General features: G+C 37.3%; 1 protein-coding gene across 5 annotated transcripts in view; it reads right to left on the bottom strand.

Annotated features, from left to right (window-relative positions):
- Positions 1-27,698, bottom strand: part of ZFAT (zinc finger and AT-hook domain containing) — a 92,716-nt gene that overhangs the window by 18,640 nt on the left and 46,378 nt on the right. For 4 of the 5 annotated variants that reach the window (XM_082313348.1, XM_082313347.1, XM_082313349.1 and 1 more), the window contains 5 exons: positions 21,597-21,684; positions 17,514-17,663; positions 15,395-15,568; positions 10,716-10,804; positions 8,029-8,167 (listed from right to left, as the gene is read on the bottom strand). In XM_082313348.1, the coding sequence (XP_082169474.1) occupies positions 8,029-8,167; positions 10,716-10,804; positions 15,395-15,568; positions 17,514-17,663; positions 21,597-21,684 (640 nt within the window). Of the gene's footprint in view, positions 1-8,028; positions 8,168-8,462; positions 8,511-10,715; positions 10,805-15,394; positions 15,569-17,513; positions 17,664-21,596; positions 21,685-27,698 lie in introns of those variants that run through there. The other variant, XM_082313351.1, reaches the window with a different exon arrangement.

Genomic DNA, 27,698 nt, shown 5'->3' with positions numbered 1-27,698 from the left:
AACAATTAGAAAGAGCAGGAACAGACAATTATTTGCATTCGTCTCAGATACAACATGATTTCTGCAATTAGGTCCACGTAAGAAGTATTAGTTTCATCTCTCAGGAGCTAGATATTAAGGGAGACAGCCAAACTATAACAGAGAGAACATTAACTGCAAAGTAAATAACAACTTATCTCTGGCTGAGAACTTGGGCTTGCCTTGCTAACAAAAGCCATTCCAGAAGTGGCACGTACATCAGAGAGGGGAAAGTTTTTTGAAGGAATGGCAACATGCTAAGTTTGACCAACCCCACCCGATTTTTTCCTCTGGCTGCAAAAAATACTGCAAACCTAGGGGATGCCTCAGCCTGTGCAGAATCATTCCCACAGTCATGACTCTCCTTGAAATTCAAGTTTAGCAGCACCAATGAAGACTAGTCATAGTTTCCAAGTGAAATGTTTTTCAAGTCTGCAGGTGTCTATGACTTACGTTCTGCTTTAGGCCCACGAAAACAAAGCCTAGCACCTGCTTTAAATAATTCCGAACTAATGATTTTGCCCTGTAAATACTCTTTTATTTCAAATCACAGAGTTCCTTAGAAACTAGTTTTAATGCCTACTGCATTACATATCATTGCAGCTTCAAATGTAAATTGTATGTATAGTCCAAAAATCTACAAGATGGGTCTCGGACAACCTTTGGATTTAAATATCGGTCCCCTGTTGTGCTGGCCTTCAGGACACAACGCAAACCCACAGTGCACTGTCCTCTTTCAGTAAGTGCTGGGATTTTTTTGAGTTGCTCATAAACAACACTGAGGCCTTAACATTTAACATACACAGTAGTGGCATACTTCAATAACTTTTAAAAAATGTATCTTCTCTAAGACAGCTGTTGTAGTTTTCTCAAGGTTCAAACAAACATTAATAAGTTTTTTGGCACATTATGAAAGCAAAACAGGAAGAGTTAACAATGTAATGTCATCTTCAACCAGCTATCTTTGCTTTTGAGAGTTTCTAGTGTTTATGCTAACATATAAAAATGTAAACCTAAGTTTTCTATCTTCAAAATGATGCATAGCATGAATTTAGCACAACGGTTACTGTCTGAGTATGCAGCATTACGGGCAAAAAAGTAAGTATGACGAAATCATAAGCATCCAATTTTCCACACTAGATTAAACAGCTTTTACTTCTTTTTCTTATGAAAGTCATTTGGTCAAATGTCAGATCTCAGTTGCTTGTAATTATGCAAATAAGTAGTTCTATGTTTTCCCTCTATTGACTAGAGCAGAACAGAAATAATCTGTATGTGATAAATTGTTGCATTAGGTGACCAGAACTCTCTAACAAAGCTAATGGCAAGGGAAGGGCGCTATGCCACTTTAGGAACTATGCCACCAGATGGCTGTCTCCTCATTATCATGGCAAATAATGACTCTTACCCATCACGTTCAAACGCTTCAAATATACTCTCATAAGACAGTTACAAGCCAAGTTCTCATTGCACGTAGTCTTTTATGAATAAGGTGATTACAAAAAGCATTCCGTTTTACAGTAATGGAAACCTACCATATGGTATTCTACCTGGTAAATAGAAATAGACTTTTTATTTTGATAAAATAAAATATAACTACACTTAGTCACTAGAGTCTTTCACTGACACTTATTACTTATTATCCCTCTACAACTTCCCCTTTTTGCTCTCAATGTATTTTAAGTCTTCACCGTTGTAGCAGATGCTCAATACAAATGCTCTATACAAAACCAAAAGTTTCCCTATCAAGAAGCTTTACATTCAACACTTCACAAAAGCAAAATACCTTCGTTCAGATTAGGACGAAGATATTATCAGTTACAGAAAATGAAATTAAATATTCGTTTCAGACCAATCTGTAGTATTAGGAAAAAAACTGCTGTCATGAAAGAGAGGACACTTTTCTACATTACTTTGATATTGAAACCACTATAACAATACACCAGATAAATTAAAGCTGTAACTTTTGTCATCGTGACTTTAATTAAAGAACAAATAATGGAAGCATAGAATTAAACTGGTAATATGTAACTCCACGTCAGTGACTTGATATAAAAGCTCAGGAAAATTAATTTCTAGATGATTCTTTAAAGCAATGAGTAACATACAGAGAAAGTCAACGAATTACACACCTTATCTATTTTCAATACCAAAACTGACGTTTGCAACAAAATAATGCACAGAAATATTACACAGCTCCACAACTTTCTTCCGTCATGGCATTGACATGTGCTCTCCAAACTATTTATTTATTGGCCTAAAGTCTCCATAAGACAATTATTATTTTATGTTAAAAGAAAGCATGTGATGATAGCGGTATAATAGATCCTAGAGGCCACAACTGGATCATCACGTACATACTGCACAAGTTGCTGCACAAACACAAATAGAAAATCCGTCTCCCAGAAAGTGCAGAAATACATAAACAGAACATTGGATGGCAGGGAATATCAGTGAAGAGAAAACAAACAATTTCAGGAAAAAAATTATGTGACTTGCCCAGCACAAAGCAAATGAAACTAAAAAAGGAAACTATCAAATGAGCAAGTAGGCGGGATCCCCCCCAAAAATTAATGGGTAATGCATATATCATATCCTTGTCCCCTATGCAGAATACATCAAATTCTTAGAGTATTTATTTTCCTTTATTACTTTAAAATACTAAAATAAATGTCAGATCATACACTTCTGTTTAAACAAGAAGAATCAAAAAAGACCCCCAAGCAATTCTCTGATCCTGGCTGATCCTAATTTCTAATATAAACCCAGAAATTAAATACTGCTGTCTATCCTTGGCAATGCAGTTGCTCAAATGATCATGTCCCCTCTTCTATTCTATGAATCATTCATTTATTTATAAACTCATTCTAGGAATCTTGAGTAGAGTCCAGCAGTCTACATTCATATAAATATTTCCAGTTAAGATTATTTGCAATGTCTGCAATGTAGTAAAAAACCAGTTGAGAGTAGAGAAGAAGAGATGAATAAGTATGAAGCAATTCACTCTGGGCTCAGTGGGTAACTTAGAACAAGCAGAATACAATACAAATAGATATAGACAGCTTTTATGAGATGTTAATCTCTCTTGGTTTCCCTTCTCACTTTTTTCCCCAAACACTTTCACTTGCTGGTTCTCCCACCTTTTCCTTTTCCTCTATAGTCCTTTAATTTCAAAGGACTTGTTTAATATCAGGTCTGAAGGGTCTTCTTCCCTTATATGAATACATGAATAATTTTCCAAAATTGCTTTTCACATCTATGAATATGGTAAATTGAAACTTGACAGAGGCTAGTCAAGCAGCAAGTTGCAACTGCTGGCCCAAGCAGGTCAGAAACAAATACCATCATACTGCATAACATGTCCACAGTGATCTGTCTGTGCTGTGTGACACTGATACAGATCTTCTGATTCCAAAATTAGGAAAATTTTTAACTTCAAGAGGACTCATGTTTATCAACTCCAAATGCAAATCCTAATTAACTCAAGTTTTCCACAAGGAACTTTTTTTTTTTCCCCAGTGAGATACCAAAACATTGAGAAAAACTGACGTTTCTACAGTATGATAAGAAACCTGCAGGTGTCCTGTTTTTATTTTGAGCCTATGTGCAAGATGCATGTGATGTGTCATAGAGCAGGAAATGAAGCTGGCAAAGGAGGTTGCACATGGGAAAAGTGCACCTACTGCCATGGCTTGCTTCATGGCAGAGTCCTGGTAAGAGGCACTGGCTTCATAGCTACTATATGGATGAAGGCCCTTTAAAACTCAACACAGCAGGTGAACACCTGGAAAGCAGGTACAGCATAGTGGTAGCACAGGAAATATAAACGCTGTGTAAGGAAAGGAAGATAAAGAAGGACACAAAGTCAGAGACGGAAAGAACAGAATACAATATTTCTGTTGGAAGGGACCTACAACAATCACCTAGTCCAACTGCCTGACCAATTCAGGGCTGACCAAAAGTTAAAGCATGTTATTAAAAGCATTGTCCAAATGCCTCTTAAACAGTGACAGGCTTGGGGCATCAACCACCTCTCTAGGAAGCCTGTTCCAGTGTTTCACCACCCTCTCGGTAAAGAAATGCTTCCTAATGTCCAGTCTGAACATCCACTGGCGCAGCTTTGAACCATTCCCACGTGTCCTGTCACTGGATACCAGGGAGAAGAGATCAGCACCTCCCTCTCCCCTTCCCCTCCCCAGGAAGCTGTAGAGAGCGATGAGGTGGCCCCTCAGCCTCCTTTTCTCCAAACTAGACAAGCCCAAAGTCCTTAGCTGCTCCTCACAGGACATGCCTTCCAGCCCTGTCACCAGCTCTGTTGCCCTCTGCACACATTCAAGGACCTTCACAGCCTTCATAAGCTGTGGGGCCCAGAACCACACACAGTACTCAAGGTGGGGCTGCACCACCGCTGAATACAGTGGGATCATCACCTCTTTTGACTGGCTGGTCCTGCTGTGTTTGATGTCCCCCAGGATGCGGTTTGTCCTCTTGGCTGCCAAGGAACACTGCTGACTCCTGTTGAGCCTGCTGTCAACCAGCACCCCCAGATCCCTTTCTGCAGGGCTGCTCCCCAGCCACTGCTCTCCCAGTTTCAACTTGTGCCTGGCGTTACTCCATCCCAGGTGCAGAATCCGGCATTTGGACTTGTTAAATTTCATCCCATTAATCATTGCCCAATGCTCCAATGCGGTGGACAAAGCACGTCCACCACAGAAAAAATTAAAGGCTATTCTCTCTCATCTCACTCTAATGTCTTCATTATAAGACTACTCCTGCATTCTCAACAACTTTATAGGTTTTTTATTTCAGTGGAAAAGAATTATTTTCAGAAGTGCATTTATCTGGCTCCCAAAGGGGAAGGAAAACCTAACTAGCATATCATTAATTTTATTTGTTCAAAACATTATAAATACGAACCTTAATTTCGCATTAACAAAATTCAATCTCAGGTACCTGTTCTTAAGAGTGGCGGCCATGGACAAAGAATTCCTCGCAGTGCTCAGATATTTGGAAGGTTAAACAAAGCTCCCCACAGCGCACAGTTCTTCCTTCACCAGCACGACTACAGAATAGAGGCTTTGAGTACTGACCAAGTCAATATTACCTCTTTAAAACAACTGCAGGTTCCCTGACAACTTTCACTGTCTGAAAATAATCTTAAAATTCTACTATACACTCCTGCGCTGAAATTTATAGACAAAGATCTACTTTTTAAATTATTCCTGTTTTTTTTTTTTTTTTTTTTTTTTTGACAAAAAGGAAAACAAGAAATGTCATATAAAAATAACACAGGCTCAAACTCCTTAATGTAGGTATACATTTCTCCATTATAGTGCAATTATAGAGGGAGAGTCTCAGACTTAAATTTGAGTGCCTTTCTGTGGCATAATTTCAGTATTATTTTAACATGGAACAATGCCTTCAACAGATAAGTGTTCTGTGTTAGACGAATAATTTGGAAATACTATTTAGAAATAATGTCATCTTAGAAGAATTATATTCAATTCATTATCTAATACAACAGCATTATTTTGGTCTCTATTCTTCTTCAACAAAACCAGAAATTTTGAAGATCCCAAAAGATATTATAAAAAGGCTGGTAGTTTCTATTAAAAAAAAATAAAATAGGGAAAACACTTTCTAAAATTATCAGAAACAAAGTAAGAAACTCAACTTTACCAAGCATTAAAATATTTTCAACACAATTTAATATTTAATTTGCCTTACCCCTTTTCTTCCCCACTTCCCCCCACACCGGGCACTAGAACTGAAGGAGCTTTACACCCACAAAGGTACGTGACTGCGTAGTCAATTGTTTGCTTCGGTTCACCTGCTCGGCGTGCGACAGCAAAACTACTTATGTGAGTCAGACAATCTGTTCGCGTCTCCTTTGCTATCACCCAGACACTGCAAGGAATGAAGTACAACTTGTAATACCTGTATCAAGCAGAAATAAAGCAACTAGTGGCATTGACCATCTTTTCAGAAGGATATAGAATTTCATCTGCACTGAAATTTGTGAACAAAAACAACAGCCAGGAATATAACTTTTCATGCTACTATATAAATTTGGTAAAAACTACAGCAATCTTATTTTCTCTTCCCCCTGGCATTCCATTAGCTCTTACACTTAATCCTGAATTTTTGATCCTCCCCAAAATCCTTGTTGCTTTTACTTAGCTTATCTGTGACATCAATTTCTCTAATTGACCGGGTGGCTATATCTAATTAGTTTTATTCGTCTTTATCTTTGTGTGCTACGACTATAAGTTTTACACAGACAGCAGTAACAAGCAGTTGTTCTAGGCAGCATGAGATATTTAGGACTCTTAACACAGAAATGTGATGTAGAGAAATGCAGGCCTGGTGTGACAGCCTTGAGAAGTAGAGACCCAGGATGCAGCACAGTGGGGGCAGGCATGGAGTGATAAGAAGTGGGGCACAAGCTTGGCACTGAAGAACCCACAGCTATAAACAACTCAGAAACTATCAGTTAAAAATACGTAAATCTGGAGCTGGATAAAACTGGTTATAGGGACAACAAAAGTAGTATTTAACATACATGAAGAGTACCATAAACAGTAAATCTGGATTTCATCTGCAGCTACAGACAAATGAAAAAGCAAAGTGAACATGTAACAATGGCCCCAACTGGAAGGGGAGAAGAAGATCATAGAATCATAGAATTGTTCAGGTTGGAAAAGACCTTTGAGATCATCAAGTCCAACCGTTAACCTAGCACTGCCAAGTCCACCACTAAACCATGTCCCTAAGCACCACATCTACGCGTTTTTTGAATACCTCCAGGGATGGAGACTCAACCACTTCCCTGGGCAGCCTGTTCCAATCCTTGACAACCCTTTCGGTGAAGAAATTTTTTCCTAATATCCAATCTAAACCTCCCCTGGCACAACTTGAGGCCATTACCTCTCATTTTATCACTCATTACTTGGGAGAAGAGACCGACCCCCACCTTGCTACAACCTCCTTTCAGGTAGAGAGTGAGAAGGTCTCTCCTGAGCTTCCTTTTCTCCAGACTAAACAACCCCAGCTCCCTCAGCCGCTCCTCATAAGACTTGTGCTCTAGACCCTTCACCAGCTTCTTTGCTCTTCTTTGGACATCAAGATCAACATCATACTCCTCCCAGCAAAGAACTCCAGATGCTGACAACTTACTGAAACGCCCATCCCAAACCAACAGCAGGGGGAAAACCAACCATCTTACAACTCAGAAAAACAGTGGAAGGGTGACCATAACACCAGGAAAAGGAGTAGAAACTAAGAAGTGTGTGTGTTACCATTTTAATTGTAATAATACTATTAAGACTTCTTCTGTATATAAGTACTCTAACTACATTTTATTATTTTTTTAAAATAATGATTAGATCTAGACTAATGGTGATTCTTGAACTAGACTGTTAACATTTCCATTACACTAACACTAAGTTCCTGGCTTTACTTACACAGATAAGGTGTGCTTCCTTTGCCCATAAACAAGATTCTGAGCATAACAATTTGTAACCTGTTTTACCTGTACTCTCTTTTTTCCCCTCATTTCTCTAATGAGGGAAAAATTTGCTGCCATTTACTCTTCAGTCTCTTTCCTTACATTTACTCAACTTTACCTTTAGTTCAACCTTGCAAAATCGTCATAGAAATTTATCAGTAGAACGATAGATATTTATCATTCATTTTAACACATAGTGACACTTTACTTAGAAAAGAAGACAAGGGAAAATGGTAAATGCATGCAACAATGAATAGCACAGGCAAGGTAAATCAAAACTTTGGTTTATTCACCCTTAGGAACCAAGAACAAAGGATGCTGAATAAAAGGTAAAAGGTGACCATTTCAGGATTACTAAAAAGTAGTAATGAGTTATCACATAACGCTCAATAAACTGAGGAACACATATCACACACAAGTTGTACCTTTACACCAAGTTTGCTTCAGGAAAAAACAAACAAACAAACAAAAAAACCCCGAAGTCTTATATCATAGAGATGTACCTTGTTGGATAAGGGCTTCTGCTGCAGGCTCCCCAGAACCTACATTTACATACTCTTCATTAGGATGCTTTCTGTTGTAATGCCTCTTCAGAGAACCAGATATGTTGCAGGAATAGTGGCAATGTGCACAACGGAAAGGCTAGGAGCAATAAGGAAAACGTTAGAACATATTTCCTGAACTCTTCGGGATACAGGTCTAAGCTGCAATGTTTTGATCCCAAGAAACCATGTTCATTTCTGGTTTAGGCTTCTTCCAAGGAGACCTTCCAAAATTCAATATAAATGGAAATTGTAACTAAACATTACCTAAAATTTGGTACTTTTTATTATGTGCAAGACATCAAGTATTCTCAACATTATAAGATTATTACCTACTTTTCGTAATTCAGTAAACTGTGTGTTTTCATAATTGATGATCACAGGTCTGACCACGTGGAGACTTTCTACTACAAGGAAATGACTCAGCTGCCGTAAGCTTTGGTCTGAAAAGGGGGAGTAAGAGAGCTAAAATAACTGAAGGTACAATATGATTGTACAGCCAACCTAATTTAACAGATAACCATACCTGACAGGGTTGATCTCTTCCCTTTCCTTTCCTTCTCTCTCCAACATGCTCCCAACTGCTTCCCTTTCACTGGCACTTGCATTCATCTGACCATTTAGTGAGCTAAGTTTTGGAACTAAATTAATTAATTTTTAAGAACATGCGTCTCCTTTCAACGGACAGGGAGAGACATTTCTAAAGAAAAAAGTTTAGGAAAACAAGCATTTGTGCCTAAAGTTAGCCTTTGAGAGTAACCTTCTGACTGAGATCTGTCACAGTTATAGGAAGCTTGACACAACCATTAGAGTCCTGGAAAAGAATGCAGACATTGACCAAAGTCCTTGGGCAAAAGTCAAGTACCTCAGAATGGGATGCAAAATGTTTCAGGCACAGCAACCAGGCCCACCTAAAGCTAGTCAGCACAAAACGGTTGGTACAGAAATCTTTATTAAGAAGCTGAATTTAAAGCAGGGAAATGTCTGCAGTCAGGGTCCATTGACCAGTACATTCCCCTAAGCTTGTTGCTCATTACCTTCTTTCAGGCTCCAAACAGCAAAAATAAGGAAGAAAAGTGGTGTTTAGTTTGCCTTAACCTTACACTTCAGAAGGTACTGTAACATTCAGCTATTCAATTTTTCAGAGATAGTTACTCTCCTTTTCTATTGCTGGAACACTCTTTTTTTCAAGAAAGTAATCCAGACAGACTGCTGTATTCTTGTACCACTCTCTAAATACTTGCATGTCTTGTATGTTCTCTGCGATCGGATAGCAGGATTCCAAATTCATAGAGCTTGGAAGTATGATGGATTAAATTATCATTAGGTTGCATAACTACTAACATTCCTCTGAGTTTGATATACATGCAAACAACCGTCCCAGAAGGAGGCAATGTGTTACTAACAAACAGACAGTTTTTTAACTCCTTTTGACAAATACTCCTGATTGACCTATTTTAGTGTTTTGCAGTTCTCTTGATAATGCATTGAATAGCCACACTTATATGCAGGCTGACAGAGGACTGAAAAGAGGTCCTGAGGTCAGAATCAGCTATTTCAAGAACTGCATTATGAGTACATTCATCCCGTTAGCCATTAAAAAAGGAAAATGATGTATTTTCATTTACAAAAAATCCTTTTAAAAAGATAAGTCCATAGCAAAACTACATACTTAAGAAAGAAAAATTATTTGTGCAAAATGTATCATCTCTTTAGACAACTTGCTTAATTTTCTTATATGTCTTGTCTTCCAAAATTTAAACCATGAATCAAAAGACTGTCTTCCTTTCTGCTTTACGGAGGTATGTAACATTGGTACTTATTAAGAATGGCTGAAGTGTACTCTTTATAGGAGCAAAATGATTTGTTAGATAATGAAAGATGTTGCATAGGAAAATAGTATGATCTTTTCAAAAAGAAATATGCTCATTGCCAAGATAAAGTGTTACATTAAAATGAATATTTTCATACATACAAAATACTGGATTTTTCTGGAAAACAAACTAGTATCATTTCTATTTCCTGAATATAACATTTCACAATTCATTACATCAAGACCTATCATGCTGAGAACCAATGTGAAATTTAGGAATAAAACCATACTACAATTTATTAAAATAAACCACATCTCTAATCTAAACACTTCATAGAAACATTAACAATCTTCAAAACTCTTTCCAAGACATGTTTCAGACAAATGGGGTGTTTTAAAATTAATTCTCTTCAATTTTCTTCAAGCATACGAACTCATCTATAGTACATTAGACTGGCAAATTTTCAGAGCAAATTAAGGTGGGCAACGAACAGTGATGTATGGGATTCGCTTTCCTGCTTCCCTAGGACATTTTTAGGTACATATTAGATCAGTTCTCTCAAGGTCTGAGAGTCAAAAAACCCAATAATGTTTGTTTTATATTGCAACATACATATATTTTTGGCAAGTAAAGATACTGATTACAAATCGTCCACAAACAAAATAGCCCTATCTCAAAAGTCTGAATATAAAGTCAAAATTCTCAAAATATTAAAATATTAAGATGCGATAATTGTTACCAAACAGGGAAATGTGCCAGTTTTAAAACTGTTGTCTGAAGTTCCATGTATTTCTAAATGACTTATCAATAAGCATGATTTATATGTTTTCTTACCTTGAAAGAGACATGTTGTTCCATATGACGTAGGAGCTGTGGTTTCTGGGCAGCTGTGTAGTCACACACTGTACATTTAAACTGCTTTCCTGAAATGGGAATAGAAAGTGGAATAACTTTTTGCTATTTAAGTTCAAAAAACTACTGATTATATTTCCTCATAAAGATGATTTCCAAAATTCTAAGAATGAACAATGAACAATACTAGAAGTCTGGCACTTGCTCTGCAAAATTTTGGTTAAATAGAACTAAGAGCGGAGTAAGGAAGAAAAAAGGCTCGAGTGTCATTTTCAAATTATAAGCATTAAATAGTCTAGATGCTCCTGGGATAGTCACTTGGGAAAGGAGAAAGAGAATCATTAGAGTGCAGCCTAAATGGAAGAAAGAAATCAATTATTTGCAATTGCAGGCACAGTTATTTTGCTATTTGTAAAGCAGATCTGGAAATCCTTAGAAGACGGATGTTTGGTCATGTTCATATGTTTTTACCTACTTCTGTTCCAAGCACTGAATTGTTATGACTCAAATACATTTAAATGTTCTTGTTTTTTTCCACTGTAACTTTTCTTGATGTATTTCCTGTAGGGTATGACATGACCTATAAGATTTGGTTATGTGTTTAGCACTACTCTTCCAATAATGACTCAAACTATCATAAAAGGATTTTCTACACTGGCTTAACCCTGGATACAGGGAGAAATAAAATACGCTATAGACAAAAATAAGGTTAGAATGGCAAATAATACAGAGGTTTTGTGTTTTGACCTTCCACTGCTGCTTACACAATTTTAAAACAATGGGCGCAAGTTGTTCCATCAACATCAGACCGAATGACGCCTGCTTGCCTTGTTCATCATGACATTGTGTCCTTTCTCATCTAAATCTCTGCAGTAACCCTAAGTCTCACATGCAGTCACGCAAGGCAAGAGAAAGCGCATACTGAGACTAGTTTACACTTTATATGTAGTGACTTATACGCTGCTGGCTACCAAACAGTACGGATAATGGGTAGGTTCTGTGACCTGTTCTTGGAGAGTGCCGATTAATATTTTTTCATTTTTTTTTTCATTTTTCACAAATTTTCTCAAAATGTATGGAGTTAAAGTAACTGTTGGACTTCTACTCTTCCGCATCAATTGTTTCAAAAATCAGGGAGTGGACCAGAAGAGACAATGGGTGCATATCTACACAAACATTGCTCCTTCAGACACCAATCTAAAAAGTCATTGAAAGATTTGAGACAGCCTGTGTCTCTCAAGTACTTGGCAGACTGAAAGTCTGCATTGCACGCAGGTCTTCTACACAACATAATGCAATGAAACAGAGTCAATGCAATTTTTATATATTGCTTTGTGAAAAAAAACATTACTTCAGTTCAGAAGTATCATCCAAAGAAAGGTGTTATTTTAAGTTCCACAGACGAGACATTATACTTGAAATTTCTTTACGTGCCTGTGAGCTTTCTAGTCAGGCATCAATACTGAAAGGACTAACCCTCCAACCTGAAATAGCAACAATAAAATTGAAGAATGAGAACTGGAATTTCAACTAATGAAAGCTGACGCTCAGAACATTCAGTCTAAAATAAAGTCAATACTTTTAACAGAGGGCATGATTAATGACTATGACAATTTGCTTAGAAATAAGATGGGTGCCCTGTCAGGCGAAGTCTTTAAATCAAGTCTGCTTAGCCCTTCCTAAAAAGATACACTACAATCCAGTGGAAATGTGATGCAAAATTATTAGATTAAGTTACAGCCTGTACTCGGCAAGAGATCAGACTTCATGATCGTAAGAGTCTGCTTTTGGCCCTGAAATCATTAGTCTGAGTCCTTCTTAAGGCAAGATGGTCAGATTTTGTCACGATAGATATTCAGGGTTCTCTAACAGGAATGAATTCTCTCTGACATTTTCGAGAAACATCTGTTGCTGTTTGTGGCTTTGCAGAGTGAAACTCCCAAACATACTACCATTCTGTAGGTTTCTCTTACTTTCCCTTCAAAGCATTCTCTCCCCCAAATCTTTTTTTTTTTTTTTTTCCCCTTATGATTTAAAATAACATGATTTCCTTCCTTTTATTCCCTGGGTTTCATACTCCCTTTCTCCATATTTCATCTTTAAGATTCTATCAGTCCTGCTACCTCCAGCCAAATTACAAGGTGTATTAAATACAGAAAGACTTCATTCCTGTATTAAATGCCCATGGCTGGCAAACTGTATTTGACTGACATGGAATAAGTACATGCTAAACACTACTCCAAAAGCAAAAGAACCAAAAGGAAGGATGGAGAAGTACAGTACAGAATATTCTGTATTATCCTGACGGCTTCTTTAAATTCTGGATCTTGCTCAAAAAAGTTACAAGCTTTTTATACTGAGTGTGAAAGTTTCCATATAACACAGCTAAGAAAAAACTTAAGATAATTTCTGATATCTAATTAAAACCAGTTTTTTTGGTTTATTTCTAATCACAAACAGTAATAAGCCTGGACTATGGAATTGTTTTCTATCATGCCAGTCCTGAGAAGTCTGTCTTCTGGAGAGAATAAAGCAGACACAAAAGGACTTTATATTCCACTGGTTAAATTGACCTTGCAGGGCTGATATTTAAACAAAAATTGCCTGCATTCATAAGTCAGGAAGACAAAACTCAAACAGCGAAACATCTTTCAAATTCATTTATTTGTGAAATAACTGAAGAACACTAGCTGTGCGCTAGTAAGAACTTTGGAAGTGCTCTCACTATAGCAAGGGACACTGGGCAAAGAGAAGCTGTCAGCATTCATGAGGCTGAAAGTCCCTTGACAAATCATACGCTGCATTCCTGGTGACAAATATTATCTTATTTTTCACAAGTGATTGACAAGTATGAAGAGTTTACTGGGGTGGACTTAGTGAGGAAAATTACTTAAGACTCTACAGTGAGATTCTGTTTCCACTGAAGCCAATGGCAAACCACATTTTCCGAAGGTACAGGGAATTTCCTGGAACACTTTTGGAAGTGTAAAAAGCAAGGCTGAAGAGCACAAGTCTTAGATTTATTCGTATCACTCAAAAAGGGAGGTGGATCAAAAAGGAACATTCAGTCACCTCAGTTATTGCAGAAGATGATGACAGTCTGAAGCCAGATAAAAAAAGACTCCTTGTAATAACACTGCCTCTAGAGTCAAGGTTTCAGCCTGACCTAGCAGTGAATGAAAAGAGAATATCGTTCCTTGCATAGACTTAAATGTTTAAAACTAACTTCACGCCTTTAAACCAAATCCAGACAAGGCTAGCTCCTGAATGACTATAGTGCCATTCTTAACAGTACCAAGTTTCAAAGCAGTCTCAGCTGAATTGCAGTAATTACCTACACACATATATATTTTGTTCAAGAAATAGAACTAACTCACAGGTAAAAACAAATTCAACTTTCAGTGCTGAATTTCACTATTTGGACATGCCAGATGGTGAAAACAAAACAGAAAGGTTTTGAAATGAAACCCCATGCAGGGATTTTTTTACAGCATCATGGAAAGAGACGAGTTTTTTCTTTATAGTCTGATTGTGCTCCAGATTTTCTTTTAATTCAAATTCAACCTGCCTCCTTCTCCCAGGCAGGAATTAGCTGAGGATTGCATTTGATAAGTAAAATCGTGATTCTTGCATAGGAAATTTATATGTATGTGCAACACCTGCTTGTTATTGGCCAAGTTATTTCAAAATACTGGAAAGTATTTTTTGAATAATGAGTTATTTACTAACTCATGGTAATACTACAGTAACTATATGCTTCCTATAATATGTATCGTATCAATGTAAAAGGGATCATCTCTTTCACTTATACATACAGATATAAGCATACATAAAAATCAATAAATATCTCTGACACAAAAACTTCACATACATTCTGAAGATGTAACACAGCATTGTGCGCTTTCTGTGAAAGGACTGTGCTAATGAATATCCCCAATTTTTTAAAAAAGAGTTTAAATGAAATGGTCAATAGAGAGTGGAATGAGGTTTCACAAGGTTGCATGAGTAACAAAGATCAAGCTACTAAGTAATAATGCACGTCCGTACAACTTATCCTGCTAAATCTTTTACTTCAATTTGATAATCACAGAGGGATAAAAGTATTGTTGTGTCCCAAATTCTGATATAAAAGAGGATATTTTTCTGGATTTGCATCTCACTTTTTTCTGTTATCATGACAGAAATATTAAAATTACGGAGCAAATGCATGTGCGCCTGTGGAGGATACGTGCTCAGGCTTGCCACTGCCTGACCAGACCTGGGGACACGGAGCTGCAGCAGCCTTGCCTCTATTGGGCTCCTGGATTGGCTACCTCCTAACAATATTCTCACAGAATAAAGTAGTAAGAGACTTAACCATGGAACTATTTGTATTTTCAAATTTCTATTGAGATCAACAATTCTCTGTAAGAATATAAAGGGATATAAAGCCAACACAAGATTTCAGAAAAATCAAATACTGCTGAGACATCTGTCTTGCTTTCACAGAAATTAATTTCGTAACGTTTTGAATTATTTCACAAACAGTGTCTCCTGGGAATAAACAGAATTTGTAAGTAGCACTTACTGTTCAACTGAAAAATGCTTGTTAGTAAGGTCCTATAGTATAGACAGTATTTATTGCCCTAAAGTAAACTTGGATTTAATAAACATGCACTTACCATCAGCAGTATGAAGGAGTTTATGGCTCTTCAAAGTGCCTTTTGATTTGAACTTTTTCCCACACATATCACAGAGGTGCGTTTTCTCAGTGCTATGTCGATTCATATGGGCTTTCAAGTTACTCTTGCTGCGAGTGGCATACTCACAGAGAGAACATTTGAAGGGTTTGACACCTAAAAATAAAAAAGTATACTATGAAACAAACAAGCTGTACCTTTTCATGAGAGGGTGGACATTTGCTTGCAAGAAATTTCAGATCATGTGAGCAACATGGACAACAAGGTCAACATTTTAAGTTTAGATTTCTACATTTAAGAAATTTCACTCATAGCTCCTGTGTAAATGATACTGAGCTCTTGACAGCATCACTTAACTTACTAAGAGAAAGGAGTGGTTCCTTTAGAATTAAATACTTCCCTATTGAAGCCAGGTACTGAGTTCAACCAAGCAAAGAGTAATATTTTGGTGTTGGTGTGTCCATCCTTCATTTAAAAGTAGAATCCAGACTGCCTAAGTTGATGTCTAGCTGGTGTACATACCAATTCTCCCTCTAAAAGTCTTCAGATAACTATCATTCTCTACTTACTACAATAAAGAATGAAGAAACCTGTTTTAAGGAGGACTGGTTCATTAAGTACTTAATATGTAAGCAGAAGTTAAATGTGCAAAGCTGTGTTTTAATTTTAATTAGTATCAGATTTGCTAATGGCTCATGCAGTAGTACTTTTTTTTTTTTTCCCCCTTGGTAAGATGCAAGCACTTTATCATTTCACTTCTCTCAAACAGCCCAAAGCATGTAATAGAGAGGTGCACAGTATGTCATCTAGCAGAAGGTCTGCAAGAACAAAGTAAATCCTTCAAAGAAAAGTTGAATAAATCTAAACTGGCAGAGTAGTTCAACAGTTTCAGGAGGCGCTGGCAGTTTTAGATTGATATTCATGACCTTAAAACTAGATTTACAAGCATAAGGAATTATAGCCTACTTTAAACAGACTCGATTGCACACTTTGATTTGGGGATAAATTTCTATTCACCTCTTTCTCTTGCTAGTTAGATGAGATGGGTTCCAAGCTTTCTTGGCAGAATAAACAAACTGTATCTATGGAATACACAAGTAATTGCTCTAAGCCTACAATTTTGCATTACCTAAACTCCTTAATGCAGTAAAGGCTACTGGAGAGGACCACTACTATAGCACGCAGGCAAGTAAGCTCACAGTTAAAGCATTCAAACAAATATGCAGTAATAGTATAAATGTCTGAACCATCTGCATGGGAACAAACACTTTGGAACACTTTGCAAAATATCAGTTCAAGAGTACCAAGTCCCATTATCCCCTTTATGCAGACGGGTGGCTAAAGAATCCAAAATAATGCTCAGACGCCATAGGCAATCTGTTCCATAGATTATTAACTGACTAAAGAGCATACGAGTGGTCTTCCACCTTTTATAAAAATAGTAGATACTGGGTAGACACAAGATTTCACTGGGCATAGATTTTAAGTTCAAGGGATTTTTAACCTGCATGTTGCCATATTACTAGAATTCCTCCTTAAAAAGTCATAAATATGATCAGCATTATCTTATGGGCTTTTCATCACTGTTTATGTCCGTGTCAGCTAGCTGCCACGCTCAGCATAATTTAATTAAAATACACACAGAATTTATATGTATACATCAAAGCAACTGGATTTCAATTGTTTTACTAATAGATTTCCAGACCAAGTATTTTTGGACAAATGTGAAAGAAGCAGCAGTTATTCATGAGAAGATGATACAGAAAATTACTTGTTTTAAGAGACTGAGCATGTATTTAATTCACTCCTCCTTATTCACATCTATTGTAGAATACTTTATAGATGTTTATGAATGAGCTTTGGAAAAAATTGAATCTCAAAGTTATTAATTTTATAAAACATTTAAGCTGTCTATTCATGTTATGAGTGTGCAGTTCCATATGTAATCCAGAATCTATTAAACTAATTATTTAACCTCTACTGTAGCTTAAAGTTTTTGATTCAGGTATAGCAATAAATGTGAATTCCTTTTTATGTCAGCAAAGCTTGTGTGGAATATGAGACTGATTACATGCCCAAAAGCTTAAAACCAGAGTTTTACCTTCATGAGCCCAAATATGACGTTGAAGGTCTGATCCATTCTTCATAAAATAAAAATCACAGTAGGGACATTTCACAGCTCGTTTTCCAATAAGTCCTTTCAGCTGAACTCTTCTGCCAAGAATCTCAGAAATAGTAGTCATTGAAACCTCTGAGAGAAATGTAAAAGGTAATAAAAACCAGAAAGACATGAGGGAATTTGTTCTATAAGTAATACTGAAGAGCTAGATCCTGATTCACTCCAACTTTTTAAAAGCTCTACTTCCCCTACTGCCACTCAGATAAGACCTGAGCAAAGAACATAAGGACCTTTTTTTCCTTTAGGGCTTCTAGTATGTTCTGTCCTTTCTCTCCTGATCTCCGTACTCAGTGTCCCCACTACCTGGTTTAAAAAAAAAAATATTTTAAATACTAAAAAATCTTGGGTGTGCAACTGGCTTCCTTAGAAATAATTTTCGAACCATGAACTTTCCCAATGAGCTAATTTCACACTTTTTTCTTCAATATTTTCAAAAGACTTTATTCAAGATTTCACCCCAGATTTCCACATGTCAAGGATCTGAAGACGATTCACTTCAGTCACAGCTATAATGATCAGAATGCCTGATAATCAGAAACTTTAAAGGAAAAAACAGACTCACAGAATAAATGCGATTGGAGGGGACCTCTAAGGTCACCTACTCCAAGCAGAGCCAACTTTGGAGTTCCAGCTTCAAAGTAACCTCAAGTTGCTCAGGGTCATATCCAGTCCTGTTCTGAACATATCCAAGGATGGAGATTCTGCAACCTCTCTTGGCCCATTCCAGTGACTGACTACCTTCACAGTCAAAACTATTTTCCTAATTTCTAATCAGAATCTCCTTGCTTCAACTCATGTCCCTTCACTGTATAGCTCCAAGAAGATACTGGTTCTGTCTTCTTTTTAATCTCTTATTAGATAGCTGAAGACAGCAACTAAGATTCCTCTCCTAGCCTTTGATTATTCAGGCTAAACACACTCAACTCTCTAAGTTTTTCCTTCATACAATCTAATGTTTTGGTTGTCACAGTGAAAGAGCTCAAAATAATGACGTTTAAATTAAAACATCCCAAGCACACATAATGAAAACATTGCCAAATGCTTTTAAAAAAAATAAATCCAATTATTCAATACATTTTAGATGACTAAAATGTTAAATATCACAACTCAACGAAAGTACAGCACTCATGCAATCTAAACATTAAGACATGAAATCTGATGACTTATTATGCCCAAAATCTTATTAAATTTGAAAGTTACAGTCTAAACGTAGATTTTTGCCACACACAAACTGTCATACCTAGCCTCCTCATGACTGGTCCCAGAGTGGAATCAAAAATCCTGCCTGAACTCATATGCACAAGGAAAACAACCTCAAAAGAGAAATATAAAAGCCCATGAACTGAGCAGAGATATGTTCTAAAGTAACCAAAAAAGAAAAATACAGACATAAGTCTGAACCCTCATCTGCCTTCTATGGCTTAGATCCTTCATTCATGACTGCAGGCCAGTATGTCTGCTCAGTAGGGATCTACAAAAGCTGATGTCTCTCATGTTTCAAGACTATTAACAAACATTGTATTAAATCAGACAGTGGATGAAAAGGTAGATAATTCTGAGAGCTGGGACCAGAATCCAAGACTCCTCCTTTGCTGCTGAGTATCCAAATCATTTGTCAATAAAGCCAAGCTCTCTTATCTCGTTGGTTTGAAATACTGTTCTACCAAAGTCTACAGAGATTTTTGTCCCACTGCCTTCATGGGACTGGAATTCAACTCCATTTCTCTGCAAAACCAGAAGACGAAGGAGTACTGTTTTATTTCATACTTTATACTTGATGAAATAGAAGAGACAAGGGAGGGATCATGCTGAATGATATTAAGAAAGGAACAAGAGGGGAGCTCCAGAAATAGCATTTTAATGATAAATATGAAAGGGTTTCAGTTTGAATTAATTTTTGATATGTCGTTTTAAAATTCAATTCCTTTTAACAGTATCCATTTTTCCTTTCATCTTTATTCTTTTCCATTTACATTTTTAAAAACAATTGCACTGATTCCACTGCAGTACTTGATAGCTTATACCATCAGACCCCTCACATTAACTTGGCTTGTAATTAAATATGTTGTATGAATAAAGGGTTTCCTCCTGATTACAAGGACAGCATGCACAGGAAAAAGATTTGTGCATTAATTCTCCTCCATATATTAAAAGAGTGTTGTTGCATAACTACTGCATAGGCATATCTTAGATGTAGTATTTATTTAGTACCATGGAGATACATCTAATAAATCTAGTATTTTGCTTCGAAGTTCTATTCACCTGCAATACATGAATTAAAAGTGAGGACACAAAATAATAGGTTGTGCAGATTTTCTTTTTTAACCTTACCTCTGTTATAACCCAGAGTTTAAAAGAACCCACTTTCCTGGATCAAAAAATTTACACTATATTTTTAGAGGGATTCAGATACCAAATGAATTGTTCAAATGTATTTAAATCCATGAGTTTAGCACGTCAGGGCTCCAGAGTTAACTGGTATTTCTGGACCCCAGACACAGCAAACACTAATAATTCAGCAGTCAACGGACCAGTGCAGACCAACAGCAACCTGTAAGGGCACAGTACACAATGTACTGCTAGTGAACAGATCACGTTATTTAGGGAGGTCTCCTATACTCCCTGGCCGAGACAGCAGGAAGGCTTTATAGGCACAGCTCTTGAGATTCAATTTCTATGCCTGCTGGGTGACACACCTCCTGACTACAGTATAGCACAGAAGCCTTTCCTCATCTCAATTTGCTGCATCAGACATGTCCCCTGATGTATGACAAGCCCTCCAACCACACTGTTGTAGAGTGGTCTGCAAATAAAGAGGTTTGGTAACTAAAGAGCTAAAGTGGGAGTTTGCCTGAAATTCAAGTGAAGGGAATTGTTTAAAGCACGGGTCTAGCACTATCTAGTGGCAATAGGAAGATAAGAAACTACTGCTTTACCTATTACATTATATTTCTGACAAAGACAAGAAAAGTTACATTTTTTTATTTGGATTTTTTTCTTCCCCAAACTCAGTTTGAGCATGGCTGGTATTTTCTTTCTTAATATCAAATTATGTCAGGTGATAATTAACACTGTAGATGAGTTAATTGAAGTATGTTGGCCAATGCAGTCGACTCTCCTTCATCCACAGTAGCAGCGGGCCTTTCTATCCAACGTAACACAGATACTGAGGAGGAAAGTATGGACACACCAAAGCGGCTCTGCCGAGTTCACATCAATCAGATTTAAATCAGTCCCTGCACCAGTCACTTGAGCACTTTGGCACTGAACTCCCAAGATTTGAGAGATCTGAGAAAGGATTGTTTACTCAGGGCCCAGCACACTGACTTACCGCATTCATTTTATGTTGTGCTTGCACGGATAAATCAGGGCACTAGAGTGTAAGGTATAAAGAGTTTGAATGGACTGCAGTGGTTAGCTTGGATCCAGCCAGGCTTGTCAGCTCCAGCTGAATACTGGCCATGCTACACCACAGCTGGTTCTAGTAAGAGCCCTGCTGCAGACTTCAGCTGGCCCTGGAGGAAAAGCCCAGCCACACACTGACCGAGCATGCGCAGAGTCAGCTCAGGGACCTCTGCATTCACCGCAACTACCTACAGACAAAATAACGTGCAATAAATGCATTTCTGTCAGTTTATGTATGGCCAGTGGGAAATTTATGTCTCATGGGTTGTTACAGGATGTCTACAGGCCTAATTCCGAACTTCCCAATGCTTAATTTGAATTCACCTAGGTCCTCTTTTGGAAATGAATTCTTTGCCAGATGAAGACAGATTTCTTAGCACAATTACCTGATATACTTCACAACACACAAGCTGGAACAATAATTTTTTTCACTCTAAATTCTAACATCTGCAAAACCAATACAATTCTTACTCTAAACCAGTTAAATTAGACATAGAATCTTTCTCTTTCTTTGGAATGTAATCCCATTACACTGCTCACTCTAAACCTTTATCCATTTCTTGCAATAGACTGAGAAATTTTCCTTGATTTTTTTCTTACCAGGGTGATTTGTCTTGATGTGAGATTTTATAAGTCGATCTTCAGAAAATGACTTCTCACACACCGGACAGGAATAACTCTTTTTATCCTTAAGCAAGAAAGAAAGAAAGAGATTGCATTATCAGTCCACTGGTGCAATCACTATAGTGATTATTCAGTAAGACATGGTTCTCAACAAAGTTACAATTGAAGGTTCAGTTTTTAAGGAAAAAATGAAGATATTTATAATGAAGTAACTGAAGGAGAAATATTAAAGTGTTCTAAGCACATCATTAATCCTCGTGAATGAAGGGCTCCAAGTTACAGCACATGAGAATATGCACAATAAATGTAAGCATTATCTTCTGACTGACTCTTTAGAGAATGAAGAGTTGAAAGATCAAGTCACATAACAGAAGAAAATGTATTTGATGTAAGCAGCAATATTCAGGGCTTTTTCATTTTTTTCACAAGTCCACCCTTTCTGAAACCTAAGGATCAGGTCTCATTATTCTGAAGACATCCACCAGCATGTGCATTTATAATACTACTTAATGGCCTGAAATTGAGCAGAAGAGTTAACAATGACAGACGCCATTACTTACTCAGTGTCTACATTTTTAACTACTTTATAAATAGTACCAATAAAGTATTATTCTACTATTTTTATTTTAAAACTTACAGACTACTCCAGCTTTTATCAGTGTCACGGATGTTATAAAAAAATGGAGAGTTTTGATGCAATTTCTTCCTATATGCAATTTTAGTGTAATTGTAATTTTAATGTTTTTACAAACACATCTAACTCCACATAAAAATGTAGAACTTTTCTCCATTAATTGGTAAATTACCCAATTTAAAATAAACTTTGCCCATTATATAAATTGAAGAGGTTGCTCTTTCCAGAAGCACCTGCTGACACAACTGACTGGGTGCTCAACCAAATGAGTGGGTCTGACAGCTAGGCAGATAACCAGATAACACATTACCCGGTGGGAGTTGTGTAGCTACTGCACTACTGAGAGGTCACTGTAAAAGGCAAGCTGAAGCTACAGAATAGATATTTCACTAGTTATTTCAGGAGGACAGAAAACTTCCTGAAGTTCCACGCTGGAAGGAAGATTACTGTATCAAAAAGAGACAAACCCCTGTGTTATGAAAGAGAAATTTGGAGGTAATAAGCGAATAAGGGTCCTGGACTCTACCAGTTTCTGACCTGAGACCAAAGAGCATCTCAGAATAGCGATGAAAAATGTACAAGGAGGTTGTAATCGTCTATATGCTGCAGTTATACATCTATAAATGGACATGTCTCTTAACAGAAAAGCAAAAATTGATGGGTTTTCATGGCAAACAGTTTTTGGAATATGATGCAGGTATTTGCATTCAGTATCACATACCTCTGAGAAAGAAATCCCTGTGTTGAAGTACTTATGAGTTAAAACCAGAAGTAGCCCTAGAACTCATGGGCTGAAATAGCAATAAATAATTTCATGACAGTAGGATATGGGATATGAAGCTCTCACTGCCATTAATATGGCCATGGCACAAGGAGAATTCTGCCTGTGCTGTTAGAAGGTCATTTGCTCCTGTGAGAAAACCTACACGAGGGACTGGGGATGGCAGCTTCTACAGGATTACCACCCTGAGTAGAGCAAGGACAGTATTTTGCTATGATGGCGTTGGGGCAGTCACAATTTTGGGCCCTGAGAATCTCAAGTGAAGAAGGAACAGCAGAGAATACTAGCTGGTTTTTGGAAGAAGATATTCAAGGAGCCTATAATGCTGACAAAATCTTGAGAAAGAGCTGTTAATTTGTGGAATTAAGGTCTCTCAAATGATATAACCCATTATCCCTAAACCTGCTACTGATGATTTCGGACTTCTACCTGAACACGTTGCATGATCACATTCATAATTTGGCACATGTAAGAAAAGCATAAGCACAGTATCATTTAGGGGCTGCTGAGGGGCCAGCTGAAATTTGTTGACAGTTCTCAGTCTGTTCCTCAAAATTGCTATGTAACTGGTTTCAAAATATACAATAAATGAAGAAAAAAAAATAGTATACTTTTAATGTATAGTTGGGTGTTGCTGGTCTTTAATACTCATTGCATGAAGTATTTCTCAGTGTGCCCAGAACACTAAGACAAATACACCGTGCTGTTTCAAAAAGTTAAATAAGAAAAAAACCCCTAACACGCTACTCCACACACATTAAGTAAAATGCTATAATTGTGACAACTTTACATTCTTGCTAATACTCTTCAGGGAGGCAAGGCTATAAGCCTATGCCTGAGAGGAAAAAAAATCAGAATCATCAGTAAATGCATCAAGAGCTACAGAGCAACATGAAAGTACAGGCACCAAGAACACATCTTTCCACATGACGATGGTAACAAAATTTTTCAAAACCAAAATAATCCAAACAGCTTTCTTCAAGCAGTTAGAAGGTTATCTATACCAAGTTCTGCACTAAAATGATCTTCAAAAGCACTGTCTTTTGTAGCGTAACAAAGAGGTTGCGCTTCTGAGCACCGAGTCCCTTCAAAGTGTACCTGTCAAGCCCCAGTCTCTCACAGAAAGCATCCAGCTGAAGCCAAACCTTTCACTGTTGTTTGTCCTGGTCAGCACCACAGATTTTTGGAGCTTACGTTATTAGTTTTGAATGCCTAAGTGTAGTTCTGTCGCTGCTTGTGACAGTGCTAGTCCTTCAGTGTAATTCCATCACTCTCAAAACCAGCCTTTAAGGAATCCTCTGTGGCAAACGATGGATTTCGGAGCACCCAGGTCACAGTACGGAGCCCCAGAGAAGGTCTCCCCACCACGGCTCTAGCTCTTCAGAGTGCCCTTGTCACAGGCGATGACAGAGGCACTTTGAAGGACTTAGGCTGAGGTTGTAGTAATACCTTCACCACATCCTCAGCATGGAAGTTTTCCTCTGGTAAGAACAAAAATTTATTTACACCACGCCTTATCGGAGTGCCTGCCTTTTAAATGCTGCTGAGGTTTTTTTTTTTGAAGGACACAAACAGAAGCAAAGTACCAAGAGAGGTGGATCTACCTTTGTTACAGACCAGGTGCAGAGTCAGCTACTTAAATTCTGAAGTCACTTGACACTGCCTAAGATTTGCTTACTCCCCCTATTAGCCAATTTGAGAAAGTGTAAGAAACTTAAAATAATTCCAAAATAAAGTTAGCTTTCTGACTGAAAGTACTGTTCACATTCCACAAATCAGGAATGAATTAGGTCCATAAATATTCTTAAACCTAGTGAAAAAATTAGTCTAATACCATCACAGAATTTTCTTGTTTATGCTATGTTTCATTATAAAATAAGGCCACTTACATAGGAATCACAATGCCTGTCTCTTTATATAAATGAATTTAAATTGTGTTAAGAAAGCATCAGCTATATTGCATTACCAATTTATAGCTCTCTGAAGAGAATTTTATCTCTCTAAGGCATGTGTTTCAAGATAATTCAAGGGGTAGGTGTACTAGTATACAGTCATGAAAAGAAAAATGAAAAGCCTCTGTATATGTAGTATTTAAACCAACAGACCACTATGAACTTTATTTAATGAATCAAATAGTACTAAACATGACCTACATTGCAAAACATCAGAAACATTAGCAGCCGTTCTATTGCACTCATCAGTAAGGAGACATTCTGATGACCAAGTAGCTTCTCTTATGAACCTACATAGAATACATATGATCACATATTATATGATCTATACAGCAATTCTGCCACTAATTTCAAATGAGACTGTGTGAACTCCTGACTGCTTTGTTATTGATTTCATTAATAGTGTAAAAAAAGCTAAAAAAAGTGTTTAAGCCCAAATTAGACAAATATGTTACAGAAATCAACAATCCATTCCCCTCCTTTCAGTAGTAGTGACATGATTTTATGAGCAGGAAATAAAACAAAGCTCTACTAAATATTGGTACTCTGAGAGCGTTTCCAGCAAGTGTTCCCACAACTCAATTAATATGACATTTGATTGTATAATTTCATATAGGAATAGAGAGCCAGAGCCTGCTTCTGCATCTACTCAGATCAACAGAAATTTAATTTCTAACGCCTATGGGAACAGAATTAGGCCCCTGAGTTACACTTCTGAGGAGTGAAGACGTCCAGAAATCTTCACCACAGTTGTCATGATGTTCAAATAAAAATTTTCATGAAAGATTCACGAGTTAAGCTGATGTCCTATCAAAATGCAACTTAGCTAAAAGGATCTGATGTACCCAGGAGGCGGCTACGCACACGTGTGAAGGAGGCTACAGAAAAATTTGCTAATGGTTAGACAGACTTTTATGAATTCCGGCAAGCAGCAGAAATGACAGCTCACAAAATGACAAGCACCTGCATACAGTACTGCTTAAGCATTTTTTCCTGAATTAACCACTAGTAAAAATGAATGGCTAGCTGACATTCATTATGGAAGCAAGGACCAAGAACAAAAGCCATTTTCCAACCGAGTGCCCAATCATTAGATCATAGATTTTTTGGTTAATGCCTGCCCTTTCCAGTACCTTGCATTCTTGACTACGTAGTGGCACTGCTCCAGAGGAAAAGGTATCACAGCCAGACCCGTGATGGTCTGAAAATGAACACTCCTCAGGAAGGGGAAATAAGCAATCAGAGCTCAAGGACCTCACTTCCTACCCAAAGCTCTAACTACGCTATTACACGAAAGGTCAGCACCGTTATGAAATTTCTAAGCATCCTTCCAAAGACAAGAATCATTTACATCCCGAAATGTACGTGAACGCAGATGCAGGCACCAAAGAGCAAGTGGTAGTTCTGGGTCTGATCTCCTGCTTTACAGAGGTGCTTTTCTTGCAGTATCAATTGCATATATAAATTTAAAGTAATTTCAGAGACGAAACTCTCTGTGCTGTTTATCTGCTCAGCATACTGAGTACTGTAAAACCCACTGGAGGTTGCAAACAAACTCTGGTACCTACATCAGCATTGTTTAGTTCCATAACCATTCCCCAGTGTTACCACTAGCCAGTCATAACTGTAAAAAAAAAAAAAAAAATTATTCTAAAGTCATTATAAACTGCCCATCCCTTTCCTAGGTACTATGACATTAAAATGATTCACACGTGTCATGGTTTGAATTTCTAAAGAGCTCCATAAATGCCAAGAATTGTCAAAAACCGTTATACAAGCCTTAGAGGTAAAAGACGGGTACTGAAAATCAGAGAATATATCTGCAACATTTTGGTTTTAAATCAAGCCGAGCCTCAATTCCCAGAGTTCAAAAGTAAAAATCTTCCCCGTAACAATGATGAGTAGCCAATACTGAGGCAACAGGCAGCACATACAGTCCCCATCATCACCCCCCAGGGAATAACCAATCCCAAAATTCAGTGCAAGACTTGGATCGTGCATAGAGAATAAAATGGGTGGCTATATACTGAGTGACAGGGACAAACAGTAAGCTGCTTTTTAATAACCGTCATTTATCCTGTTCACCAAATAAGACATGGATCCAACTGAAAAGCAGCCGGCAACAAGGTGACAAAAGTTAGGCATTCATACAAGGAACTGAACTGAGATTTTGGTATCTTCTATCTCCAGGGAAGCTTTAAGTTTAGTATTTATTAAGAACTGATTTTGCAAATGAAAATTAACATTAAAGTATCTTTCCACATTTAACTGTGCATAGTTTGTTGAAGTACTATATTTTGGAATGACTGGTTCTGCTCAGTGAGGTATGCATTAAATAAATACACCAAGCAGTGGGCATAAAGGCCAATATGAGAACTGCCAAGTTTAGTCACTAAGTAAATTGTAATACATGACTTTTTCAATCCATTTAAATACCCAAATATATTTGACAGTAAGCATCAGTAAGCATACTTCTGAAAGATCTCGCTGTCACACTGTTTTTAATTATGAAATGCATTTTCTCGGTTCTATTCAGAATCATTAAAATGATCCTCCTGGTGGGAGCCGTCGGACATTCATCACACTTGAAAAACAGGTACTTACGTAAGGATATAGGATATCTAATTTTAGGCTCTTTTTTCTTAAGTAGTCTCAGATATCATTTACACAGATTTTTGCCATCAGATGGACATCACAAACATAATAAATTC

This window comes from Platalea leucorodia (assembly GCF_965183815.1).
Source record: "Platalea leucorodia genome assembly, chromosome: 1".
Classification (NCBI taxonomy): Eukaryota; Metazoa; Chordata; class Aves; order Pelecaniformes; family Threskiornithidae; genus Platalea; species Platalea leucorodia.
This window is presented reverse-complemented; position numbering and strand designations above follow the sequence as displayed.